Genomic DNA, 22,166 nt, shown 5'->3' on the forward strand with positions numbered 1-22,166 from the left:
GGATGTCCCTCTAGGTTCCTCACTCATGTGCAAGCACGTTTTACAAGTGCTGTAGTAGATAATTCCTAAAAGTGACCACCTTTTACCAATTCTAAAGTTGGGGTTTATTTGCTATCGAAGTTGAAGCATTTTTAGTAGTTGGACTTGCTTGAACAAATTCTCTTCAGGGCAGCGTTAAAGAGAATATATTGTTTTTGGCCTTCAGTGTTTGGGTGTTCTGAATAGCTCCATCCTTAAACAACTATCTGAGGATCTGAAATGTCTCAGAAAAGTGAAACCTTATCAGGTGCTTTTGAAGAACTCTGGATTTTTCTATACTGCTCTACTGCTCATTTTCTGAGGGGGTTGAAGAAGACATTTCTTCAGATCTCCCAACTTTGGAGTTAATACTTTCGTTCTTTATTCAGCTGGAAAGGTATCTGCAGCTGAAATGCAGTATGATACACAGCAACTCTGACAATCCTGTGAGTTCAAAGGATAATTCCAGTCATTTTACAGAATAAACTCCAGGACAGGTTTTTCAAATGTGTTGACTCATGGCTTTGATTCGGGTCACTGGCACTTTACTTTCTTCACTACAAAACCCCATGATCAGAAAATACGTTTTGCTGTGGAAAAGTGAAAGAAACTTATTCTGAAAATAGCAAACGTTGTTTTAAGCCAACTGAGATATGTGGTGCAGCTTTCTTTGTTGTGTATTTGTCCTCAAATATGGTGTAAAACTGTCTGAACATGAAATGAACCTTTGCCTACACATTATGAGAAATGCAACACGCACTGTAGTTGAAATACTGTTTGGGTGCCTATATGGTTTGAAGTACTTACTATTATTAGCAGTATTAGGCAGGGCTGATTGGACCTTATGCATCCCTTCCAACTTGGGATATACTCTGATTTTATCACTGGTTTTTCTTTTGCTTTGTTTCATTTTGGTTTTTTTTTTTTTTTTTTCCTTAAGTCCTGCATTAACTGTAGGAGATGGCATGGTTATGGAAAGATATTTACTAGAGTGATAGAAAGCAAGTTTTGTAACTGATTTAATGGATTTTTCTACAAGAAACTATCTCCTTTCACTGGAGCACTGCAGGAAAGAACAGGTATGACAAACTATCCCTTAGTTTTACTTTGACATCCTCCAATTTCCCCTGGCCCAGTGCTGAACACGGGACTGAATTTGCATTTACCATCGTGCTGATCATGGAAACAGAATCATGGCCTAGGAAGAACTCTGAAGTTTGTTATAGCAAAATGTCAGTCTGAATTTTGGCGGAGGCAAATGAAGACACAACTGAGACCTCTTGGAGCTTCCTAGTGCACACGGGTTTGTCTGAAGACAGGAGTGAAATCCCCTTTGCTTTCAGCATAGCAAGCCCAAATCATAGCTCTATAACCACAGTGCTTTATCAGAGGGGATTTTTTTCATGTAGTGAATCACTATGAACTGAATAAATTACAGGAACAATTGCAGGACTCAGAGCTGAAATCAATGCTGACATGAAATAGGAGGGTGATTGCAGCTGTCATGTGCCTCCACAAGGATAATCCTTGACTCAACTTTGAGCAACATTTCAAACGCATCAAGCCCTTGTTGTCTGCCTTCTCCCAGCCCTGTGCTGCTCAGCATATCAAGCATGTTCCCTGTTGTTAGAGTGACCTTGCCTGCCGTCTGTGCCTTGCCCTCTCCAGCTGAGCTTGTGCAATGTACTTTTTGCAGCACTGAATTTGGAAATGTACCGAAGTTTCCTGCAAACCCAGCACTATCTTCCTCCTGTGCCTCTTGCAACTAAGAAAAAGCAACAGATTTTTGTGAATCATTTCCACCATATTTTAAATTTAGAGTTGTGGTAGCTTTATTTAATTAGAAAAAAAACCCAAAACGCTGTTTTATGGTGAAGCTGATTGTGCAAAGCTAATTGTAGACAGGCAGGGGTGGGAGGATGGTAGAAGAGCTGTGGGGGGGACCCTGGGAACATACCTGCAGGGTGGTGGTAGGAGAACAAAATGCTTTTTTTCAAGGCCTTCTATCAAGTCAGGTGACCCTCTTAAAAACGCCCACACTGCCAAAACAGTGACTAGATTGTATTTTTTTTAATGCCAATTTGATTTTGAACAGGCTTTCAGTTTTCTGCAAGAAAAGGTACTGTTCTGGGCCCTGGGTTAATCTGCCTCAAATAACAACCAAGGCTTTCAATCACAAACAGTGAGCAGTAAAATGGAAAATATTCTCCCTCCTGCTAAGCTCGTGGCTTTTCTGAGCTACCTGACTCTTCTCCAGCTCTGCCAGCACACAGACCTCCTCCTTGTCCTCTGTGACATTTCTCCTGCCTCTTCCTGTTCCATGTCCTGCCTCTGTTCTCTGTACCTTGCCTGCCTTTCCTGCAGACCCCGAGCAGCAGGCTTGTTGTTTTAATGCCCAGCGATTTGGGGGAGGCTGAAGGAGAGAGTGGAAGTGGAGTGAACATAGAGATGTCATAAATCGGATATAGGGGATGCCTGGAGTGTAATAACTGAGCATTTTTTGGTGACGACTGCAGGACAACAACAAAATATTCTGATTTCTTTTTTGTATAGTGACTGTGCATCTGACAGGGAAAGTTAGGGCTTGGAAGGTCCAAATGGACAGCAAATAGGAGACTAAGAGCATATGGATGTTTGCAGTAGAAAGAGTAAGTCTGTTATGAGCAAGATATGACTGGGGATACTTAGATGAGTAAGTGCCAGCGCTGGATGTTTGCAGAGGAAGCAGATCTGGGAAGAACAGAGGATACCAGCTTACGGATCAACTCCCCAGCACTGTTCTTAGCCCAGCTCTGGAAAGCTTAAACCCTGTTAAGGGAAACTTACAGTGTAGTGCTGGACGTTACATGGTTTAATGTGTCGTTTTCAAGACTGGCTATTGCACTACCCTGATCAAGGCTTCTCTGAGCTTCTGAAAGATGAATAGCTGATGGCCACTTTCCCAAACTTCCAGCCCCACCAGCAGGGCAGCCTGAGCTCTTGCTGCAGCCTGGGCTGCCAGAAGCCCTTTGTGCTACTGCACTGCTCGTGGGCTGCTCTCAGCCCTTAATATTTCTCTTCTGAAGTTTCCTGTCTGGTGGCTGTTTGTCTTCTGCAGCTGCTCAGCCTTGTGCTTTCAATCTTTTATGTATATGCTCTAGTGTTTTGCTCTACAGTGGCACTCAGTAACAGCCCTTATCTCTCAAGAAGGACCAAATGTTTTGTCATCACGGAAGGACAGGAGAAAGAATGGGTCCTGAGAATGTGTGAATGTTCTTAATATGCTGTTTGGTCCAAACAAGAACATCCTTGGAGCACTTCTAAGTGAGGCCAGCTGGCAAGTCCTCCAGGGAATGCCAGGTGAAGGAAACAGAAGGAAATAACTCCTGGTTCTACCTCTTTCTGTCCTACTGGGACAGGACAACCTTTGTGTCAAGAGCTGGAATATCAGATGTTGCTGACATTTCCTCTGCTAGTGCGATGCAGGTTGTCCTGTGCAGAAGACTTGGTCATAGTGAAATGTCCTCTTCCTAAATAGAGGCAGGCCTCTGGGGCTGGTGTGGCTTTAGCAAGGCACTTCTTGTGCTGTGCTCCTGACATTAACGTTCTCTGCTGGTCCTGAGTCCTTTGCAATGCTGCCTTCTCACCAAAGCGACAGGCCTGTCCTTGGAGCCCCTTGCCACTGCCACAAGACAAATGCATCAGAATCAGTGCAAATATTAGAAGGTAATGTTAGCAATAAATACTCATTCTCCTGTTTTCTCTCTTATTTTGTGACTTGACTGCCTACCTCTGGATTTAGTGCTTCCTTGTTCACAAAGTACATACAAAGTTAGATTTTTTTCAAGTGCAGAACCTGTCCCCAGGCTGCACTTCAGAAACTCAAATTCCATGATAGCCCACTTACCAAGACTAAAGAAGAGTGCCTAGAAAGGTAAGTGTGATGCTGGGGTATCTCCTGTTTGTGACACTGGAGATGTCATCTCATTGCTGCCTGTCTGTCTATCAATGGAAATTATGATGCTTGCCTATCTCAAGGGGGTTGCAAGCCTCATCACTGATTCCTTTGCTGCAGTGCTGCATGGTACCTCTTATGCAGCTAATATAATGAGCTTGATTGGACATCTGCAACTCATTAGTAACCAGAAAGATGCACTTTAGAGAGGGAAAAAAAACAAACAAACACTCTTGCCAGGCAAAGGAAGGAGTGAGTCTGAAGTTTATCCTGCAGTATCCCTCAAAAACAGGGAACTGGGATATTTTGGGGAAATACTGGAGGGTAAGGTAGCAGGAGGAAAGAAAGGGAACTTTTAGTAGCTTGGGAATGATGTTGGATTTGTATCTACTATTATATAAGCAGGGTGTGATGATGGGCAAAAAAAAAGAAGAGAATTTCTGACTAGATTTTGCATCAACTTTTCTGTCAGGGTTTTGCTCTATTCTGTGTCTCTTTTCACTGAAATGCTGTGATGATCTTTACAAATCAGAGCAAAGCATTGCCTGGTTAGCTGATAGGGTTTTTGGTTTTTTTTTTTAGCATTTTGTATAATGTTACCTTTGAAGTACTGAGCAATAATAGCAGCAGTAAATGTAATTTTCCATGTTTGCTTTCAGTAGTAATTGGCTGTAGCTCAGGACACTGGCATGATCACACGGAGTGAAGCACAACCGATGATTGAGGTACCTGACTTCTCATCCACATTTTGCTTTTAGAGAGCAGGCAGTACACCTACTGAGGCAGCTGTGTGTACTGTGAGGGAAGCACCGGGGCAGGGCTGGGCATAGACCCAGTTGGTTCTATTCTTTGGAACACCTAATGAGATCAAGGGTTGTTATTTGTTCTTCATAAAAATCAAAACTGGAAACAAAACCAACCCACCTTTGGACAATCTCCTTAATGAAATAAGCACATCTGAGCACTAGTTGGTAGCTTGGTAGGTAGAGAATTTCCTTAAGAAATATGACTTGTCAATTCCATACCAATGGATTTTTTTCAAGCCTGTGAAAATGAAGGATGTGGATCTGCCTAAGGAAAGGTTTACAAGTGCCATGGAATCTTAAGGAGCAAGAGTTACCAACTGTGCTGATGGCAAAACAAGCTTGAGAGAAGTGCTAATGGGAGCCTGTGTGGAGACCACCGGAGAGCAGTTCCAGCAGGTCTGATACAAAGCAGCACCATCAATTTCTAGGCTTGTGAACACCTGACTTCTGTATGTGGCTGAGATGTGCATCTCACAAAGCCAAGAGCAACAAAATGCCATGAGGTTTCCAATTTTTATTGGTGTACAGTTAATCTTAGAGCTCTGCTAAGCAAGTCATTTTCCCAACTCGCCTCCTGCTGTATGAAGAATCACTTGCTTTCTTTGCAAGGAAATTGATGGAGACACAACACATCTTTCCTGGAGAGTAAAGGCAAAATATAATATTCAGAGTAGGACAGGAACCATCCACCAATATTGCTCCATGCATTGAACGAACCATTGATTCCTGGAGCTTAAAGTAAGATTACTTTTTTGTGAATGCTGGATAAAAGCATAACAATCTTCAGAGTAAAGATTAATAGAAGTGGGAAAAAAAAAGGCATTTATTATACTAGTGCTATTGTCTATTAAAGCTGCCTTCAGTCACTTTTATATTCAATAGCATGCATCATCATGAATTTGTGATAAATATAGATGAAGAAGGGTAGTGATAATGAAACCTATACAGGTGTAAATTATAGCATATCTTTAAACTATTATGAAATCACAGCTTCTTGAGACAGCACAAAATTATAGGGTATAGATACATCTTCAATTGAATCCTTGAGAATTTTGTACTGTTCACATACTAGTTGATTATCATTTGGGCAGCACTGTCTGGGAAAGTTACGAACCTCTGTTTACAGAGCTTCCTACTCCAAACCTTGTTCTCAACCCCAAGAAACCGGTTGTGGGGACAGTACAAGCCATTGTGCATCGGGTGTATCCAGAGCCATGGTCACTTACTATTTGGGGAGCAGCTATGGAGGCACTGTAACCTCAGGTCCCCAGCCTCAGCCCTCTCCTCCTCAGTCCTGGAAAAGAGAATATAGAAGTAGCACCTTTAACAGAAACAAAGGCTGCTCCCAAATTTACAGAAATGGAAGGAATGGAAGGGTCAAAATAAATAAGGGGGCAACATACCTGGGCTCCTCCATCTATAGCCAGCCAGGCCCACTATGGAGATTGTAATGGTCTCAGGAAGGACTCAGTTCCATCAGCTTTGCCCCTCTATGGGGAAAGCTATGTAAAGAGGCCATGGGGAATAGAAATGAGGGGCTCAGGGCTGCTTCTCTCCCATTCTTTTACTTTTTAGGATGCATCAGGGGCTAACAACATTGTGTTGTGCACATGTGTGTTGAAGTGGATAGGTTGCTAGTTCTACACCATTTAAATGCTAGTCTGGGTAATTTTCCAGAGGGAATAGCTCTGCGGATGAACCTTTTTGTGCTGCAGAATAAAGTGCAGTGTAAATCTAAGGCAGAATGTTAGACTTATCCTTGTGTGCTAATCAAAGGTGAATAGCTAGATTTGAAATTCTTATTGGTGTCCGTAACAGAAGATACTGACAATGTAAAGGGGAGGTGCTGTAGGTCAGTAGCTTAAAACTTGTTGAAATATATAGGTAAACTAGTTAGAAATCAGAGCAAGAAGTGAGTGTATCTTTGGACAGCATTTTTATGTGAGTACAATGAAGTTAGAGGAAGAAAGGTCTGATTAAGGTGCATGAAAGAAATGAACAAAAGGGAAAAAATAGCGCCTATAAATGATGAGTGGACGAGTTCTGATTCTCAGAGCTAGGAACAGTCCTGATTTATTACTTCTGCAGTAGTACTTTCGGTTCTGGCATCTGTTTCAAACTACTCCTAGTATTTCAAAACTGCATTTTCTAGCCCTGCAGAGACAAGATTTCTGCACTGGAATCAGTGTCTGTTTGTGCTCAGCTCAAGTTAGAATGTCACCAGCAGCATCTGCCTGAATTTTCACTGGTTTTGCAGATCAGAATAAGGGCTCAGATAGCAAGGAAAATACTGTGAGACCAGCTGAGTGCCACAGAGGGTGTAGATGGACAGCTGCAAGTTGGCAGTTACAGTACTATGGATGAATTCACTGTGGAAGGCTGAACTTTCCAGATTTACTCGATAAATTTGTATGTTGGCTTTGGTCATTAGTGAGATTTACAATGCTTCACAGGAGCAGAAGTTGGATGTCAGACTGGAGCCTTTCTGCCACGGTGCCAGGATGGCTGGCTTTGCAGTGGCTGCACTGCCAGTGGGACTCAGCACCTCTCCCACAGCCTGACCAGGCCTGGATGCGTTTCAAAAGCTGCTCCTCTTCCTCCTCGTGTCAACAGTAGAAGAGGTCAGTGGCTCATTCATGTTTATTCATATCATTTCAGTAACCTCTTATTCCTTATTTTGGGTAGTGCTTGCCCTGCTCCATGCAGAACCCACCTGAATGTGTTTTCCACCCTTTCAGCCCCTCCATCCTTCACCCTAGGCTCCAGTTCTTCCATACAGTCATCTAAAAGCCTCTACTGTTCCTTTGCCTCTGATCTTCCTCCCTGGAGCTTTAAAGGTCTGCGTTGTGTTCACCATAGCTGAGGTGGATCAGGTGTCAGGGCTGGGAGCCATGTGTCCATGTGTCTTATCCCCTGTGTGGGGGAGAATGTGTGCATGCTTCTTGAGTTAGGAGCTCTCAAGGGAACATCACAGCTCTTTCATCTAACGTGTGGCTGGTGATTCTTCTGGTGGTATTTTAGGGGGTCCTCTTGAGAAGGTAATGCAGTTATATGTGGTAAAAATCAAATGCAATACAGTGGTGCTGTGATTGACAAAGCACTTGGAAGATCAGTGCTGTTTTATTGTCAATTATCTTTTGTAATACAGACTTCTTCATATGTGGGAGCAGGGGCCCATAAACATATGTTCCAACGAATCATCATAGAATGGCTTGGGTTGAAAGGGACCCCAAGCCAAAATGGAGGTAACTCTTTTTTTTTTTCCCCTGTCTCCCAAAATGATGAATTGCAGCTAACATTAAGACTTTAACTTTTACAAAAAAATAATTTCCTCTTAGAAAACTGTCCATTGCACTGAGTCATTTCAATGTGGGGGCTGTGTGTGTATGTTGGGTGCTGAATGTGAACTGAGGCAGAGAAACATGCAAGGAAGAGGGAAGTGATATGCAGAAATGCAAGGGAGAAGGGCTGGAGGGCTTTATTTATAAGGTTTGAAAAGGAACGTGGAGATGCAGGAGTAGGAGGGAAGGAAAAATATGCCTGGATATATGCCCAGGAAGGAAGGAGAATCTAAGTTAATTTCTGTTTGTGCAAAGGAAGATCAAAGCTAGAGGAAGTCACGTCCTTGCTGGAGCCGCCAGCACTTCCCTGGTGACACAAAGAATCCAGAAACACTGTGCTGCTAATTGGTGCTGCAGCACTGCTGCATTCACAGTACACCCTGATCACACTGCTGGTGCTCACTGAAAGTGCCCTAGCATTTAAAAAACAAACAAACAAATGCTTGTATTGCTGCCCGACTCTAGATCTCTTCCATGGTAATGCTGTCTCTGCACTTCTTGTTACATATTCAGACACAACAGATATAATGCAAAAAAAAAAAAGCACAACAAAACAACACCCAAACATCGTAATCACGAAGCACATTAGTTGACAGGAATCTGAGCTCAAGTATCAACAACTTGCTAATTAAAAACATTGCAAGAATGCTGTAATTACCAGCACAGAAATGTGAGGCATTGGCAGCTGAGATGGGTTTGCGGAGGGGTCTGTGAGATTTCACTGCAGTGTGAGTGAGGATGTGGCAGAGATGCTCATTCTGCATGAGAGGTGACAGCTGGACTGAGGGCTGCATGTGTGGTCAGGGCATGTGTCTCCCTGCATGGGTGGGAAGAGGATGGATGCCATGCATGTGTGTGTTTGGCTATATTATGAGAAGAAGCAGCTTCATTTCGGGGGTCCATTGAGGGACCTTCAGTTGTCTGCTCAGCTGTTATGTGCATGTGGTGTGATTTCCCTTTGGAAACACGCCGTGCTTGGGCTGTGTTTGCCACACGTGTGCAAAGAAGAATGGAGGATGAGCAACAAGTGAATTGTTCACACAGACTCAAAATGAGCAAAGAAGCCAGAAGGAGTGAACAAATATACAGTCCTGCCATAGAGCAAGTGGTAGAGACAAAAAACATGAAATTCAGAGCATCCCTGACCAGTACACAGAGCATTCACAAGGAACAGACTGTTCCTACATGTGTTGCCTAGTATGGAGCTCGTTTTGAGTGACATATATATAAAAGAAGAGTTAAAAAACATGAATTTATACTGGCTAAGGTAGCACCTCTCTCTTTTTTTCTTGGCCATGTGTGTTAAATACCCTACTAGTAGCATAGGCAAAATGAAACCTTGCTCCCAAGAGGAGTGAGACAAACCTGTAGTGCTGCATTCAGCTTACTGCTACTGTGGACTAAGACCTACTCGTGTGGTGTGTTAGTGTGAATGCAGGAAGAATCCAAGTCAAACCACACAATGCAGGTGTGGGATGAAAAGGGCTACAGTCCTCTCTTCAGTTAATGTCTTTAGTTCCTGTTCCAGAAATGGCAGTGGTGATATTTTATCAAGTTTCCTTAGCACCTCTCAATGTGACAAAATACACTCTGTTGCTTACGATCCTGCTGGTCTCCCATCTGTAATTCTCAGTTCAGTAATTCTGCTGACCATTCTCCCCTCACTTGGTGTTCTCCAAAGGCACAGGGTGATCCCTTCCCCTTCCCTGTGTATATTCATTTCATGTGAAGAGTTTTTAAAAGTTAATTGCCATCTCTAAATGCAAAATTAAGAAAGTCACGGTTGGTTGGGTCATTTCTATGGTCCTTCCAAGATTGTTTGAAAGGTAGAGTGAAAACTCAAGATCTGACAGAGGAACAATTGTATCAGCACGGACTGTTTAAGGTCGACTAACCAAAGCAATGTTATAAGCAGCAAGTTCTCTCATTCTTCCTGCTCAGGAGAACTCCTCAATTTGCTGCTGAGATGTCTGATCCTGCTAGCTTTCCTGTCTCCTCAAAGCTTCCCAGCCATGTTCTTCCACCTCTGAGAACCTGCTGCTTTGGTCAGAAGAACAAATGCTCATTAGGTATGTTTTACCCAAAATACTTCTGTGTTGATTCCAGCAACAGAATCTTTTGGTGAAGATTCTCTGAACTTAGCAGCTCTTTGTTCCATGGAGGTCCCCTAAGGAGCCTCTCTCACCTTCCCTGTTGTCTGAGATCAGTGTTTTTGTATTCTTCACATTCTGCTGCTCTAAGTAAAGCCTTAAGCTTCTTGTCAAAGAAGGACAGCAAGTATCTCAGTGCAGCCGCTTCAGCTAAGAAGAAAGTTACAGAACTCACAGTAAATTAGCCTACTTTCTAACATACCTATGCCCTAGTTGTGAACCCCCAATGCCCTTCAGAGGGATCCTACAAAGTTTATGGTCTTTTCTATGCTTTTTCTCGAATAATTATTGCACGAGCAATAAACTAAGTTATGTGACATATGTCAGCACCCTCAGAGCGGTTCATCTGCTTCCAGCAAGTGGAATTGCTCCAATGGCTCACATGGGCTGTGTTCTCAGGCACAACACCACCAGTGACAAGCACAAGGTGTGACTGACTGCACTGGTAAAAGCAAGAAAAGCAAGCTGGCTAACAGCGGTCAGGGCACAGGGCTTGGCTGACAGTAGACTGACCACAGTGTTCTTTGGAAAGGAGAATGACATTTAACACAGATGGTTGTGATGAGCAAGCAGTGAGGTGAAGGTTGCTGCTGATAGGTGTGTATATGTGTATGGGGAAAGTCTTTGTGTATCTAGAAGTGCAGGGGAAGTGAAAGGGAAGGCATGATTAGTGTGTCATGGACCAAACATGGAATCACATAGGAGGCCAAAGAGTGTGTGAGAGGCCAGTCGTGCATGAGAAGGGAAGAGCAGTGCATATGCCAAGATTGAACGTAGACTGTGTTTGTACCTCTGCCCTGTAGCCCTCTCACTGCTGAGGAGGAGGTGGCACTACTGGGGTGTTGAGTGTGCAACAGGAATATACAGGGGTGAAATGCAGAGCAGAGTGATAGATCTCATCTGAAGGACTGGAAGTAACTCTTAAGAAGTGGAAAATACCTGTGAGAGGTGTTGCTGGTAGCACTCCTCTTGTCATACTGATCAAGAAAAGAGCTGAATACGGAACTTAGATCTTTGTGGTCAGGACCAGCTGGTTACTGAGCAGTTGGCTCTAAAGAGCCACCCAGGTCTGCAGATGTGTGCAGTGCGTGCCGATGGGCTGTTAATGATGATGGGCTCAGTGTGCAAGGACAGCAGCTGTGGGGTGGGAAGTACATAGGGACAGGCTGTGCTCAGGGGCAGAGCAAAGGAGCATTTGTGGGTTTTCAGAGCCCAGCCAAGATCTGAAGTGAATCCAGGACCTTGGCAGCAGTGTGGGTGGAAATGTGGGTGTGTATGCAGAGGAGCATAGCACTGCAATGTGACAGATGCACGATTTTGTGAGGAGGAGTTCAGGATGAGTTGTAGCATGTGAGTGTGGAAGAAGGCAATGCCAATGGTGATTGGAATATATCTCAGCAGCCATTAGGGATTTTAAGGCATTACCTATTACACACTCTGAATAAGGACAGCTGTAACATTTTCTATACCCCCCCATTCACCTCATTCAGGGAAGGAATATCAGCTTGCATTTGCAATACAGCTTCGTATGAATTTCTGTGAATTAGATGCATACTGTAAGGACCGGTCAGCCTTGTGTCTTAATGAGTAGAGGAGAACAAGCAGGCACTGGGACATCACAAAATTTAAGAAAAAAAACCGGACTGTGTAGGATCTTGTGTCTCTTTAACACGCATCTTCACCAGGTATCTCCGGGACTTTCCCCACGTGCCTGGATTTTCTGAGACTAGCAGAGTCCATGTTAACCTCCACTGACCGAGAGGCTGTCTGCACTGACCTTTCTCTGAAGTACTTGATGGCTTCCTGGTCTAGGAAGTTCTGTTCTTCTCGAAAGCCCTGCTCAAAGATTTTGCGCTTGTGTCTGAACTCAATGACAGTCTTAGTGTAAGAGTTCAAGGTAGTAACGGAGGCCGCCATGCAGCAGGTGAAAGAACCCCATGCCAGACTGTGGAGAGAGAAACCAGCAGACAGCTGGGTTAAGACAGTAGCTCACGTTATGTTTCTGAAGCCAAGAGACACACACACACACAGGATGCGACCGGGCAGGTAAGTCAGCAGTGACAAACCCATTCTCCTCATCTTACCTCCAGCGACCTCTGGCACATGCTCAGTCACGCTGGCAGGATGCTGAGCTAAGGGCTGGGCACAGCTTCGATCCCATCGGGAAACATATGGAAGAGTGCTAATCTTAACACTCTGGGCACTCTGACAAAATTCCAGCATGTCTTGATTTCTCTTTGCAGTGTTTCAGACACTAGCAGGCAAGTGCTAAATGCAGTATGGAATTCCTGGAAGGAGCTGTGCAGAAAACTATAATTCCTCAGAGAGCATGGACACTAACTCCCAACACAACTTGATGGGTGGTTTCTACTCCATTTTACTTTCATCAGGTTAATATCTTTATGCTGTTCCTGTTTCAGGGTCATTTCTAGCATTCCCGGCTTACATCCAGTCTCCAAAAGCCCAACCAGAGCAGAAGACAACAGTTGCATTTTGTAGAGAGCCCCAACCTGAGGGCCGTGACCCAAGCATGCAGGCGGTGCTAGTCAGCCTTGGGCAGCCCATGTGTGCATATGCAAGTGACAACCAGGAACATGGGGAGACAGCAGGAGAAGGAAGTGGAAATAAAGTGACCGTGGCGGTGCCAGGCTGGATCAGCAATGTTAGCATGGGGCTCCTAGCATGAAGAACTCCTTTTGTTTGCAGAAATTATCCAAGTTCAGGCTCCCCTGGACATTGCGTTCAGCCCATCAGCTCCAGGTATGTGTTGTTCACATTGAATTTTTAACAAACTTAGATTAACTTAATTATCTGTCAGCTACACGTTTAACCTGCTCCTTTCTTTCATCTTTTCTATAACCAATTTTAACACTGTTATAAATTATGCAGGAAAGAAAAAACAGCACAATAGCATTACCTCATAAATAAACATTATAAACAGAGCCCTCAGCATGAACTGTTTTCCCATTCTGCATATGTTCTGCAGACAAGGAAACAGTTCTTCGTTAAAAATTAAGCGAAGAACACGTATTCATGAACTGAAAAATCTGGGGGAAAAAATGGTTCAAGTAAACAGAAATGTCTCATTTCAGTGATTTCAAAATTCAGTGCATAACAACAGTCCTTTAGGGACTCCCGTGGCAATGAAGTGTGCAGAGGCAGCTTTTTCCTTGGGATTTTTGAACCTGTCTGCCAGATGCAACCAGATGAGAAAGAAGTGCAGGGACTCCTAAGGGGATGAAGCTTTGTTAGGGTTCTCGTGGTTGTGTTGAGAAGCGAGAAGGGAACTTGTGTTGTGTGTGTCCAGAATCGCAGGCACAGGGAAGCCTTGCAAGTGGCTTCAAACAGTGTGTGGAGAATTTCCAACATCCCCAAATATTTCCAGCTGGTCTCCTAATTGATTTCAAGGAAGAAGCCAGCTGAAACCACACGCTTCACTGTGCCTGCTTAGTGCCTGGTGAATAATATATGGAGACACTTATTTTTTCTTAAAGGCTTGTGATAATTTCTAATTAATAACTCAGAAATACTGAAAGGTTCAGAGAAGGAAATGCAGAACAAAGACTCTGGTTGTGACCTCAGGTTTGGCATTTAGCAAATCATCATCACAAGACAATTATGACTGATATATTTTAGCTTGTACGGACCCTGGTTAAATTTAAATGTAAAGGGTGCCGAGTTGCATCCTACCCTAGTGGAGACCTCTTTAGCAGCAGTGCCTCCATGCCAGCTGTGGATCAAGTGTAGTGGGATTGCATCTGCACTGCCTCTGGTGGCTCAGCTTAGGGCTGTGCTCGGTTTGTGGCTCAAACAGCTCCAACTTGTGCATTTGTTTTGTTTCTGGAGGGGCCATGCTTGGACATTCATTGATCCTCCGGCCTGCTGAAATTCGCTGCCTGCAGGACATCCTGCTCCACTCCTGACTTGTGCCTTTGTTAAGGGCTTGGGAAAATGGGGTAAGGTAACATGGACCAAAGGCCACACTGCGAACCCTGTGACACAAGCAACTATTCCTCACTTTGGGAAGTGTAATTATCATTCCCATTTGATAGAGCAGAAATAAAGTTACGGGAGATATAGTTTTCCCATTGTTACATGGAAAGTGAACGACAGTCTGGATCTTCATTCGTGCCCTCTGGTTCTTAGCCATGGCTCCTTCCAGTGCTGTTGCAATTCTCTGTGCTCTAGCAGGTGGTTTACCAGGATGCCATACAGGACCTATGAGCCTCTGATGGCATGGTGCCTCTTGTCTTGCACGAGATGAAAGAGAATACTCTGATACTCTGATTTGTCATGCAAGATGTTTAGCAACAGTCTGAATGTTTAGTTCTCTCATGATTACTAAAAACAGATAGCAAGCATTACTATTTAATTATATTAATAAATATACAATGATTATTATTATATATGTTATAAACACTTATAATAATTTTATAAGCTCATTATTGTATGCAATAATGAATATTTACCATTAATACAGTTAATAAGGTGTGCTTTTAAAAAAATGTTGTTTATATTTAATGATACGTTACTAAAATGTTTATGAGTCCTCTCATGAAACATAGTCTACTGAGGAGAGGAGAGACTACTAACTCCCTGCAGTGCTGTGCGTAAGATGTATTTGTATTCATTTATTGGTGTTTGCAAAGATTGTTGTCTGAGCTTTGAGGTGGAATTAAAATGATGCAATATATTCAGAAATGAAAGAAAAACTCAAGTATTTTTCCCATTAGCCATACAAAGAGGATGATGTTTCTGGAGGGATGAGAATGTTGTCTGCAGTGTTTGTCTTTTTATTCTCTGCATTCTCCTTTTCTTATCAAGCTTCTTAGAAACTTGCAAATGGTGCAATGCAGTTGGTACATCTTGACCAAACTATTTTTATGTAATTTTCAAAGATAATGGGAAAGTTTCAAATATATATATAATATATATAAAACAACAATTCTCCTAAATATCTATTGTTCCAAACCTCCCATGACTCACAGAGAATGACCATGGTGCTAGGAGTGCTATGCATTCCTCTGCAGCTGTGTCAAAAATTGCACTGTAGGGTTCAACAAAGACATTCATTATAACAACAACAAACCCCCCCTAAAACTCTTTGAAATGCCACGGTAATTATGTACCTAAATTGAACTTTAATGAGAGTGCTCAATCTGCGTTGGTAATTGTGGCTGCTATTTATTTAGAAATGCTATGTACCTGCTGATATGCACAGCTGCTGCTGCACAGTTACTGATAACTGTCCTCTAACACTTCAATGATAGTATGGCCATGGTGGAGTTTTGCTCGTAGTGTTTTGGCAGCTGGAAATTCACATGCATATTCCTGGCAATTTGAGATGACATGTACTGTCACCCAACAGGTTGATGGACCAACTCAGAAATGAAAAGATACCAAGAGGTGGTGACACTTACCAGAAGGACCATCCATAGTCCCATGAATGTGGCCTCCAGTCCTCTGGCCCGAGGCTGACTGTCACTTGGAACACTTGAGTATACATCATGTGTGCCACCATCCCCAGGAGACCTGAGAAGCAGAGAGCAGAACAGCTGAATTTTTTTTACAGTTCTTGAGACAGCTGCTGCTGGAAGTGCTGCAGGCTTTGCTGTATTTTCATGTCTCCTGTTCTCCTGCGGAGGTGCGTGCAGAGGAAAGGTGTGACTGAGAGCTCGCTGTTTTACATCGTACTGAAACCTCAATTAAGAGAAAAGTTAAAGAAAACCACTGAAGGAAATATGGCACAACCAACATCACCACCAGCCTTGCTGCTGCAAAACGGGATTGCCACCCAGAAGGCATCTCACAGCCTGACCCAGACAGGCCTCAGGTGAGAGAAAGAGAAGAGACGCTTATGTAGACAATGCTAGGGTGGATGTGTCAGTTCCAAACAGAACATATTTTGGCTGAAAAATTGATAGATATGTAAATTTGTGCACTTATAAAACGCTTGGATGTTACACAAGAAAGTTAACAGCATTCTTAGTAATGTGTGAGGAGACAATCATAGGAATACTTTTGATGATGCTTCAATTGTGGTGCAACTGTATTTTGCAGAGATAAGTGCAGCTGGAAGATCAGGCAGTGTATTACAGGCACTGTGCTCCCCGTGATGCTAAAGAGCAGAGCTGCAGGCAAGTCACAGGGTACATTACCACCAGTATGGCTCTTCAGCTGAAAAATCTGCCTGTATTTTTTACATCTAGACATCCCACTGAGGGAAAGCAAACGTCACTTTTCAAGAACTGGTGGCAAAAAGCAGCTCTGATGCTTGGAGAACTTTCTAGCTACAGTAGCTAGAGATACAGCTGCGTAAGTACTGAGAAGTGCAGCTGAGCTCACCAAAAGCGTAAGGTCAAGCAGTTAGCTGAGAGTAAGGCAGGGCCGTCCATTTTCCTACAGATGTTACAAAGCACCCCATGCTGCAGCAACAGCTCCAGACACTTTGAAATATGGATATTCTGCCCCAGCAGGGTGTATTACACTTTGCCCCTTAGTTGAAATCACCTGATGTCTCAGACCATTCATGTTTTTTCACTGTGCCTTTCCTCCAGGTGGCAGATCCCAATTTTCTCTCCCCTAGACCCAAATTTTGGCTCTTCTAAACTTGACTCCTGCTTACTTCCAGAATCAAAAGCACTTCATTAGTCTCACATCACACATGTGGAATGATGTAGGGCAATTCTGGGGGAGGCAGCCAGGGGAATTATGTGTTTCTGTTGCAGGTATGTTAAGCAGGACCTTCAGCAAGACAAAATTTATATTTGCTACAAACTGCTGCACAGGCTGAACGAAGATATTTTATTACAGAAAACTGCAGGGAATTGCTCAGCTGCTTCATGTCAGTGTGACACACTGGGTAGTCAGGAGGAGGAAAGAGCAGATCCCACAGGCAGAACTGGGATTTCAGCAGGGTGGGAGGCCTCGCAGGAGCACAGCATGCTGCTGCACACCTTCCCTGTCTCTGGCTACATTTAATTTCCAGAATTCATTGGGAGCTTGCCGTACTTCTTAAGCAAATGGATTTTTCTCCAGCTGATAGGTATGATATTGATGTTAAAAATTGGTGCTTTGCTATTCCTATAATTTCTGCCAGTAACTTTTCAACTTTGATAAAATATTACAGACTACCCTGAGGCATGTCATTGTCACTCAGTCACCAGGAGGTTTGACACAGCCAGGACTAACTTCAGCAAGGCTGTTTTGTTCTTTTCTTTCCTACAGAACTTAGATGGATGTTTCAGCAATGTTCAGCCCGTTTGCTGAGTGGGAGGCCAAGATGACAGTCCATTGACTCAGGTGAGTAGGAGGTCGTGAACAAGGGCTGCTGGAACACAGGGATCAAATTGAAGCTGGCACTTATTACTTCTTCTGCCTAATGGGAAGAGGGTTGGGAGTGACATCTGAACCAGAAAATTATGCTTTGGCAGTTTTTAGCAGACTTTTTTTTGTCCTCTCAGATTCGCTTCTGATCCAAGTTTTATAGCACTAACTGCATTTCAGTTTGAGGCGGTCCTGAAGATTGACACTCCTTCACAGAAATGTGCATTGCATTTTATGATGTCTTTCAGCTTGAAACACACCAAAACAAAATTCTCTTAATTCAGATGTTCTATCTGCCACAGAAGTCCATCCAGGTGTGCTCACAAAAGCCAGCTGTGGCTAGTTGCTTGTATAAATCCTGGGAAGCAGAGCTCTGAGCCAGTGTAGAATTGAAGTGGTCCTTCATTACGTGGTTAGATCTGATAACTTTTAGACAAGTGAACTCCTTAAGTTCATACATTGAAAGGCTCCAGGCACAGACAGAGCATGAAACAGTCTGAACCAGTTGTTCTGAAGGATACACTTGTCCCAAACTTACTCTTGGGATTTCTCCTAAGTGTGATTACTGGAATCCTTTTCATTCTCAGTTTTGCCAAAGAACAAGATAAACATCTTTCTTTGGTTTGGAGTGTCAAGCCCTCATATGCTCTTAGGATTAACACAGAAAAAAGAATTTTCAACACAATATATTTCTCATTTCCTATCGCATTATCAAAGTGATGTTGCTGAAAAAGGAGGATGAGACCCTGGTAGTGGCTGGGCAGGGTATGGGAGAGGCTAATTACTGCATTGCCATTGTGAAATCAGAGCTGTGCTTTTTTATTTCTTCCTGGCAAGAGGTGAATTTATTATGCTGCTCCAGCTCCCAGTTCACAGTGACAGTGTGATCGTTCAGAGGAGGTAAGAGTCTTGTAGCCCCCAGTTTTTATCCCTTCAGAGTTTTAGCATTTTGATTTGTCCCGTTCTTATGGCAAAAAGGGAAAGGAACACTCATACCTGAAAGCACGGTGAAGACAGCAGCAAAGGCATTTAACTTGAGCCCATCTATTACACTGCTTGAATGAAAGAGCTCGAGGCACATAAGGCTGAATCCGACGACTAACAGCATGATGTATAACACCTCAGATACTACTGACAACCATAGGACACCTGCAATGTACAAGAGAAGCAACTGGTCACTTAAGTGCTAAATACTTCCATGGTAGTCAAAGTAGGTCAAAGGTAGTAAAAATGATTAGGAAATCAGAAACAGCAGTAATTGGATATTCAAAAAGCTTAAATTTAGTAGACAACCACCTAAACTCTGAGAAATAGAAAAGGTGATGAATGAAGATCTGAAGAATAGAAGTGTGATAAAGATATTAGAGAAAGAACAAGCTGTTGCTTAGGATCCCAGCTTGGCTAGAGAACCTCTTTTTGAGAACCTAGAGCATCTTGACTCCTGTGACCCAAAGCATAGGATATGGAGTCTATTTTCCTCCCGGTATGCCATGACTTAAAGAAGCAGAATCTAGCATGCATGGTGGTGATGGCACACATAATTTAAGAGTGTGGTTGGTGGGAGATGTCCATTTTTAGATATTTCTTTTTGGCAAGGCTGTTCAAAGAAAATACTTCCTGTCCAGGTTTGAAATACATAATACTTGGGCTTTATTCTTAGAAATTCCCTTTCACAGAAGTTAGTGTTTCGCAGAATGATTGTGGGTTTTTGGAGATCCAATCACATATCTGCTGCTGGGATGAATATGAAAGATGCCAAAATACCGGTGGGGTGGAGCCAAGTATTTATAGTCAGTTGAAAAGCTGCAGGTAAAAAAAAATAATAATGTGCAGCATTCTGTGTCCTCAGCCCCTGGGTACAATTCCTCAGGTGAAGGGAAGAGTTGATGTGCCCCATTTGAACCTTGTTTTGTAGCTCTTTGGGGTTGGCCACAGATACGTGGTCCTGGCTGCATTTTGGTAGTGGCCATGTGAGGCTGGTGCATTTGTTGTAGATGTTACATTGGGAAATTTCAGCACAAAGCCTCTAGCAGGATTTGCTGCGTCTTTGAAAGTCAGCAAGCCATGGGGTAAATGTGAGAGGATGGTAACAGATGATAATAGTAAGTCCCTGCCAGATTCCCAATTGCTGTTTCAGCATTAAGGACCTGCTAGAATTCTTCCATACATTTGCTAGTGTAACTGCTAGAGAATTCACCTGGAAACAACAGGCAGCGATGGAAAATTTCATACTAAGCAATTGAAACATGGAAAATTAAGCATTTGAAGACAATGGTGTATATTAGACAAATATAACCATAGTTGTAACCATAGAGACTATCACAGAATTTACTTATAAAAAAATATACATTCTCTCCCCACTGTAAGAACATGTGTGATAATGTACGTAGGTGAGCTTAGTAAATCAGATACCCAGTCTCACTTTTATCAAATATTTGAGTCTTATCAGTGACCAGGATGACCCCGGTTCACATTTTGTCTGAGAAATTGCATCTGATTAATATGTGATTAATTGTCACCATATCTGAATTTTTGAGTTCTTAAGCAGTGCTACAAAGATAGCTGTAAACAAGCCTTTTAATTTCTTACGCTGACTTTGTGTAATATTGCATCTATCAACAGCAAACAGCTGCTTTTTTCACGTTTATTAGTCAATTTGGTATCAAGACAACTGGCAACGCTTCTCTGAAAAGAAATAGGAGAGAGAGAGCCAAGGTATTGTTCTGAGATACAGCAGGATTAAGGAGAGATTTTACCTCATTTTCTTAAAACCATAAGTTTCTATAGCGAGAAAATGATGAAATGCTTTGAGTTGGAATGAATCAGGTTATGTAAACCTGATTGTAACCTGAGGCAGCTGGAAGCCCTGACTAGTTCAAATTCATAAATTCCTCCACCCAACCTTGATAGAATAACACAAAGCATGTCTGCCCCAATGTTTGTTTATTCCCCATTTTAACTTCTGGGGATACTCACTGCTGGTCCCACCAGGGTGGTGCTGTAGCAGTGACTGCAGTTCAAGGCTGTGGTGTGGCTCTGTCCTCTACTTCACTGGATGTGTAATCTATCCTCTGTTTCAATCCCTCTTCTTGCAAGGTTTCCTTTGTCTCCTCCTGGCCTATGCACGTGACCCCTACCCTCACCCTGCACAGAAGCACATCTCTCAAATAATCATGTGCATGCATTTGCTCTGATCATCTCCAGCATCTTTCCAGGGCATCAAAGGTAAATCTCCTTGGGCTGTGCAGAACAGTGCTGAGTACAGCATTGCAGTGCACAGCATCTCCTAGCACCACTGTAATATTAGTGTTTACTGGTATTGGTAACATGGACATTTCTAAGAAAAGTGCTTCAATCTGCCTCGCATGCACTATAACAATCTCTGGCTTGCTTCCAAATTAAATGTGGATTTGAGATTTGGTATTCTGGGAATTGAAGAGGCCTCAATACTAAGTCCTGATGCTGAAGATTGTTTGATGTAAGCTTATAAAGTAATCATGATTCATTTTCTGAGCAGATGAAAAAGTTATTTTCACCTGAGAGCTAGAGCTAGATTTATTTGGTAAATAAAACATGTCACCCATTGTCTGTTTTGTTCATATAATATACAACCAAAAATACTAACTTCACCTTCAAAGTTCTGGTGATTCTTTTTGCTCTGTCTCTCTCCAGCCTGATTGCTATTGCTTCCTCCCCAGCTTCCAGTGCAAAGCTTATCAACCTCAACACCCTGTTCCAAATGATGAACTGCAGTTGTCATTCATTCACCTTTCAGTTTGTAAATTTCTTTTTGCCCAAAGAAACCAAGAGCTTGGAGATTTTCTAAGCTTCCAAAAGCACAGGCAATTCATTGATATTTGTACACTGTCACTGTCTTCCATCATCACACTATTAAATAAGCAATCTGATGCAGTTTATAAGGAGTAGGAGAGAAAGGCAAGTTCAATGTAAATGTCATCAAGAAGTAATCTAAGCCAATTGCTTTAAGAAGTTAGGAAAGCCAGTGTGATTTTACTGACCATCTCAGGATTCCTACATTTTGGCTTCTGGAGTTTACTTCAAGTATGTAAACTGCATGTAAGCTACCTATTGCACACCTAGGAACAGGTGCTTGAAACTGGATGCTGTAGACACAACTGTAATGATTTTGAGAAATGCTGGGAAACTACAGAGATGCACAGTTTGTCTCTATAGAAGGGCCCAGCAGGCAAAGCTGCAGCTCCCAGAGCCCAGCACATAGGGACACAGCATTTAGTACAGCACTAAGAGCCACAGAGGCAGAAGGGGGAGCAGAAATTCTGCTCAGGTCAGTGTGGTACTGCATGGGACTGTATGTTGATGCACTGAAAGGATTGTGACAGAGCTGGAAATGAGGGTGGTGATTATCAGAGACTGTCCTCTATAAGGGATGGAGATGCTTATCTATCAACATGACATGCTGTTTTGCATTGTTTACTGTATGCCAGGGGCTGCGATGCTGCAGAGGACTTGCCTAGGCTCATCTAGCCCTCACACTATTGTGTCTTGCAGCTCATGCATTATGTGGAATACTGCTAGAAGTAGCCTTGATCATATTCAGAGTGACTGTAGA

At 42.9% G+C, this 22,166-nt stretch overlaps 1 protein-coding gene across 2 annotated transcripts in view; it reads right to left on the reverse strand.

Annotated features, from left to right (window-relative positions):
• GSG1L (GSG1 like) overlaps positions 1-22,166 on the reverse strand; it is a 56,358-nt gene that overhangs the window by 4,168 nt on the left and 30,024 nt on the right. The window contains exons 3-6 of one of the 2 annotated variants that reach the window (XM_052679775.1): positions 18,572-18,724; positions 15,670-15,781; positions 12,027-12,194; positions 5,985-6,052 (exon numbers count right to left, since the gene is read on the reverse strand). In XM_052679775.1, the coding sequence (XP_052535735.1) occupies positions 5,985-6,052; positions 12,027-12,194; positions 15,670-15,781; positions 18,572-18,724 (501 nt within the window). The remainder of the gene's footprint in view (positions 1-5,984; positions 6,053-12,026; positions 12,195-15,669; positions 15,782-18,571; positions 18,725-22,166) is intronic. The other variant, XM_052679774.1, reaches the window with a different exon arrangement.

The sequence above is a fragment of the Tympanuchus pallidicinctus genome, unplaced genomic scaffold (assembly GCF_026119805.1).
Source record: "Tympanuchus pallidicinctus isolate F22 unplaced genomic scaffold, pur_lepc_1.0 scaffold18, whole genome shotgun sequence".
Taxonomy (NCBI): Eukaryota; Metazoa; Chordata; class Aves; order Galliformes; family Phasianidae; genus Tympanuchus; species Tympanuchus pallidicinctus.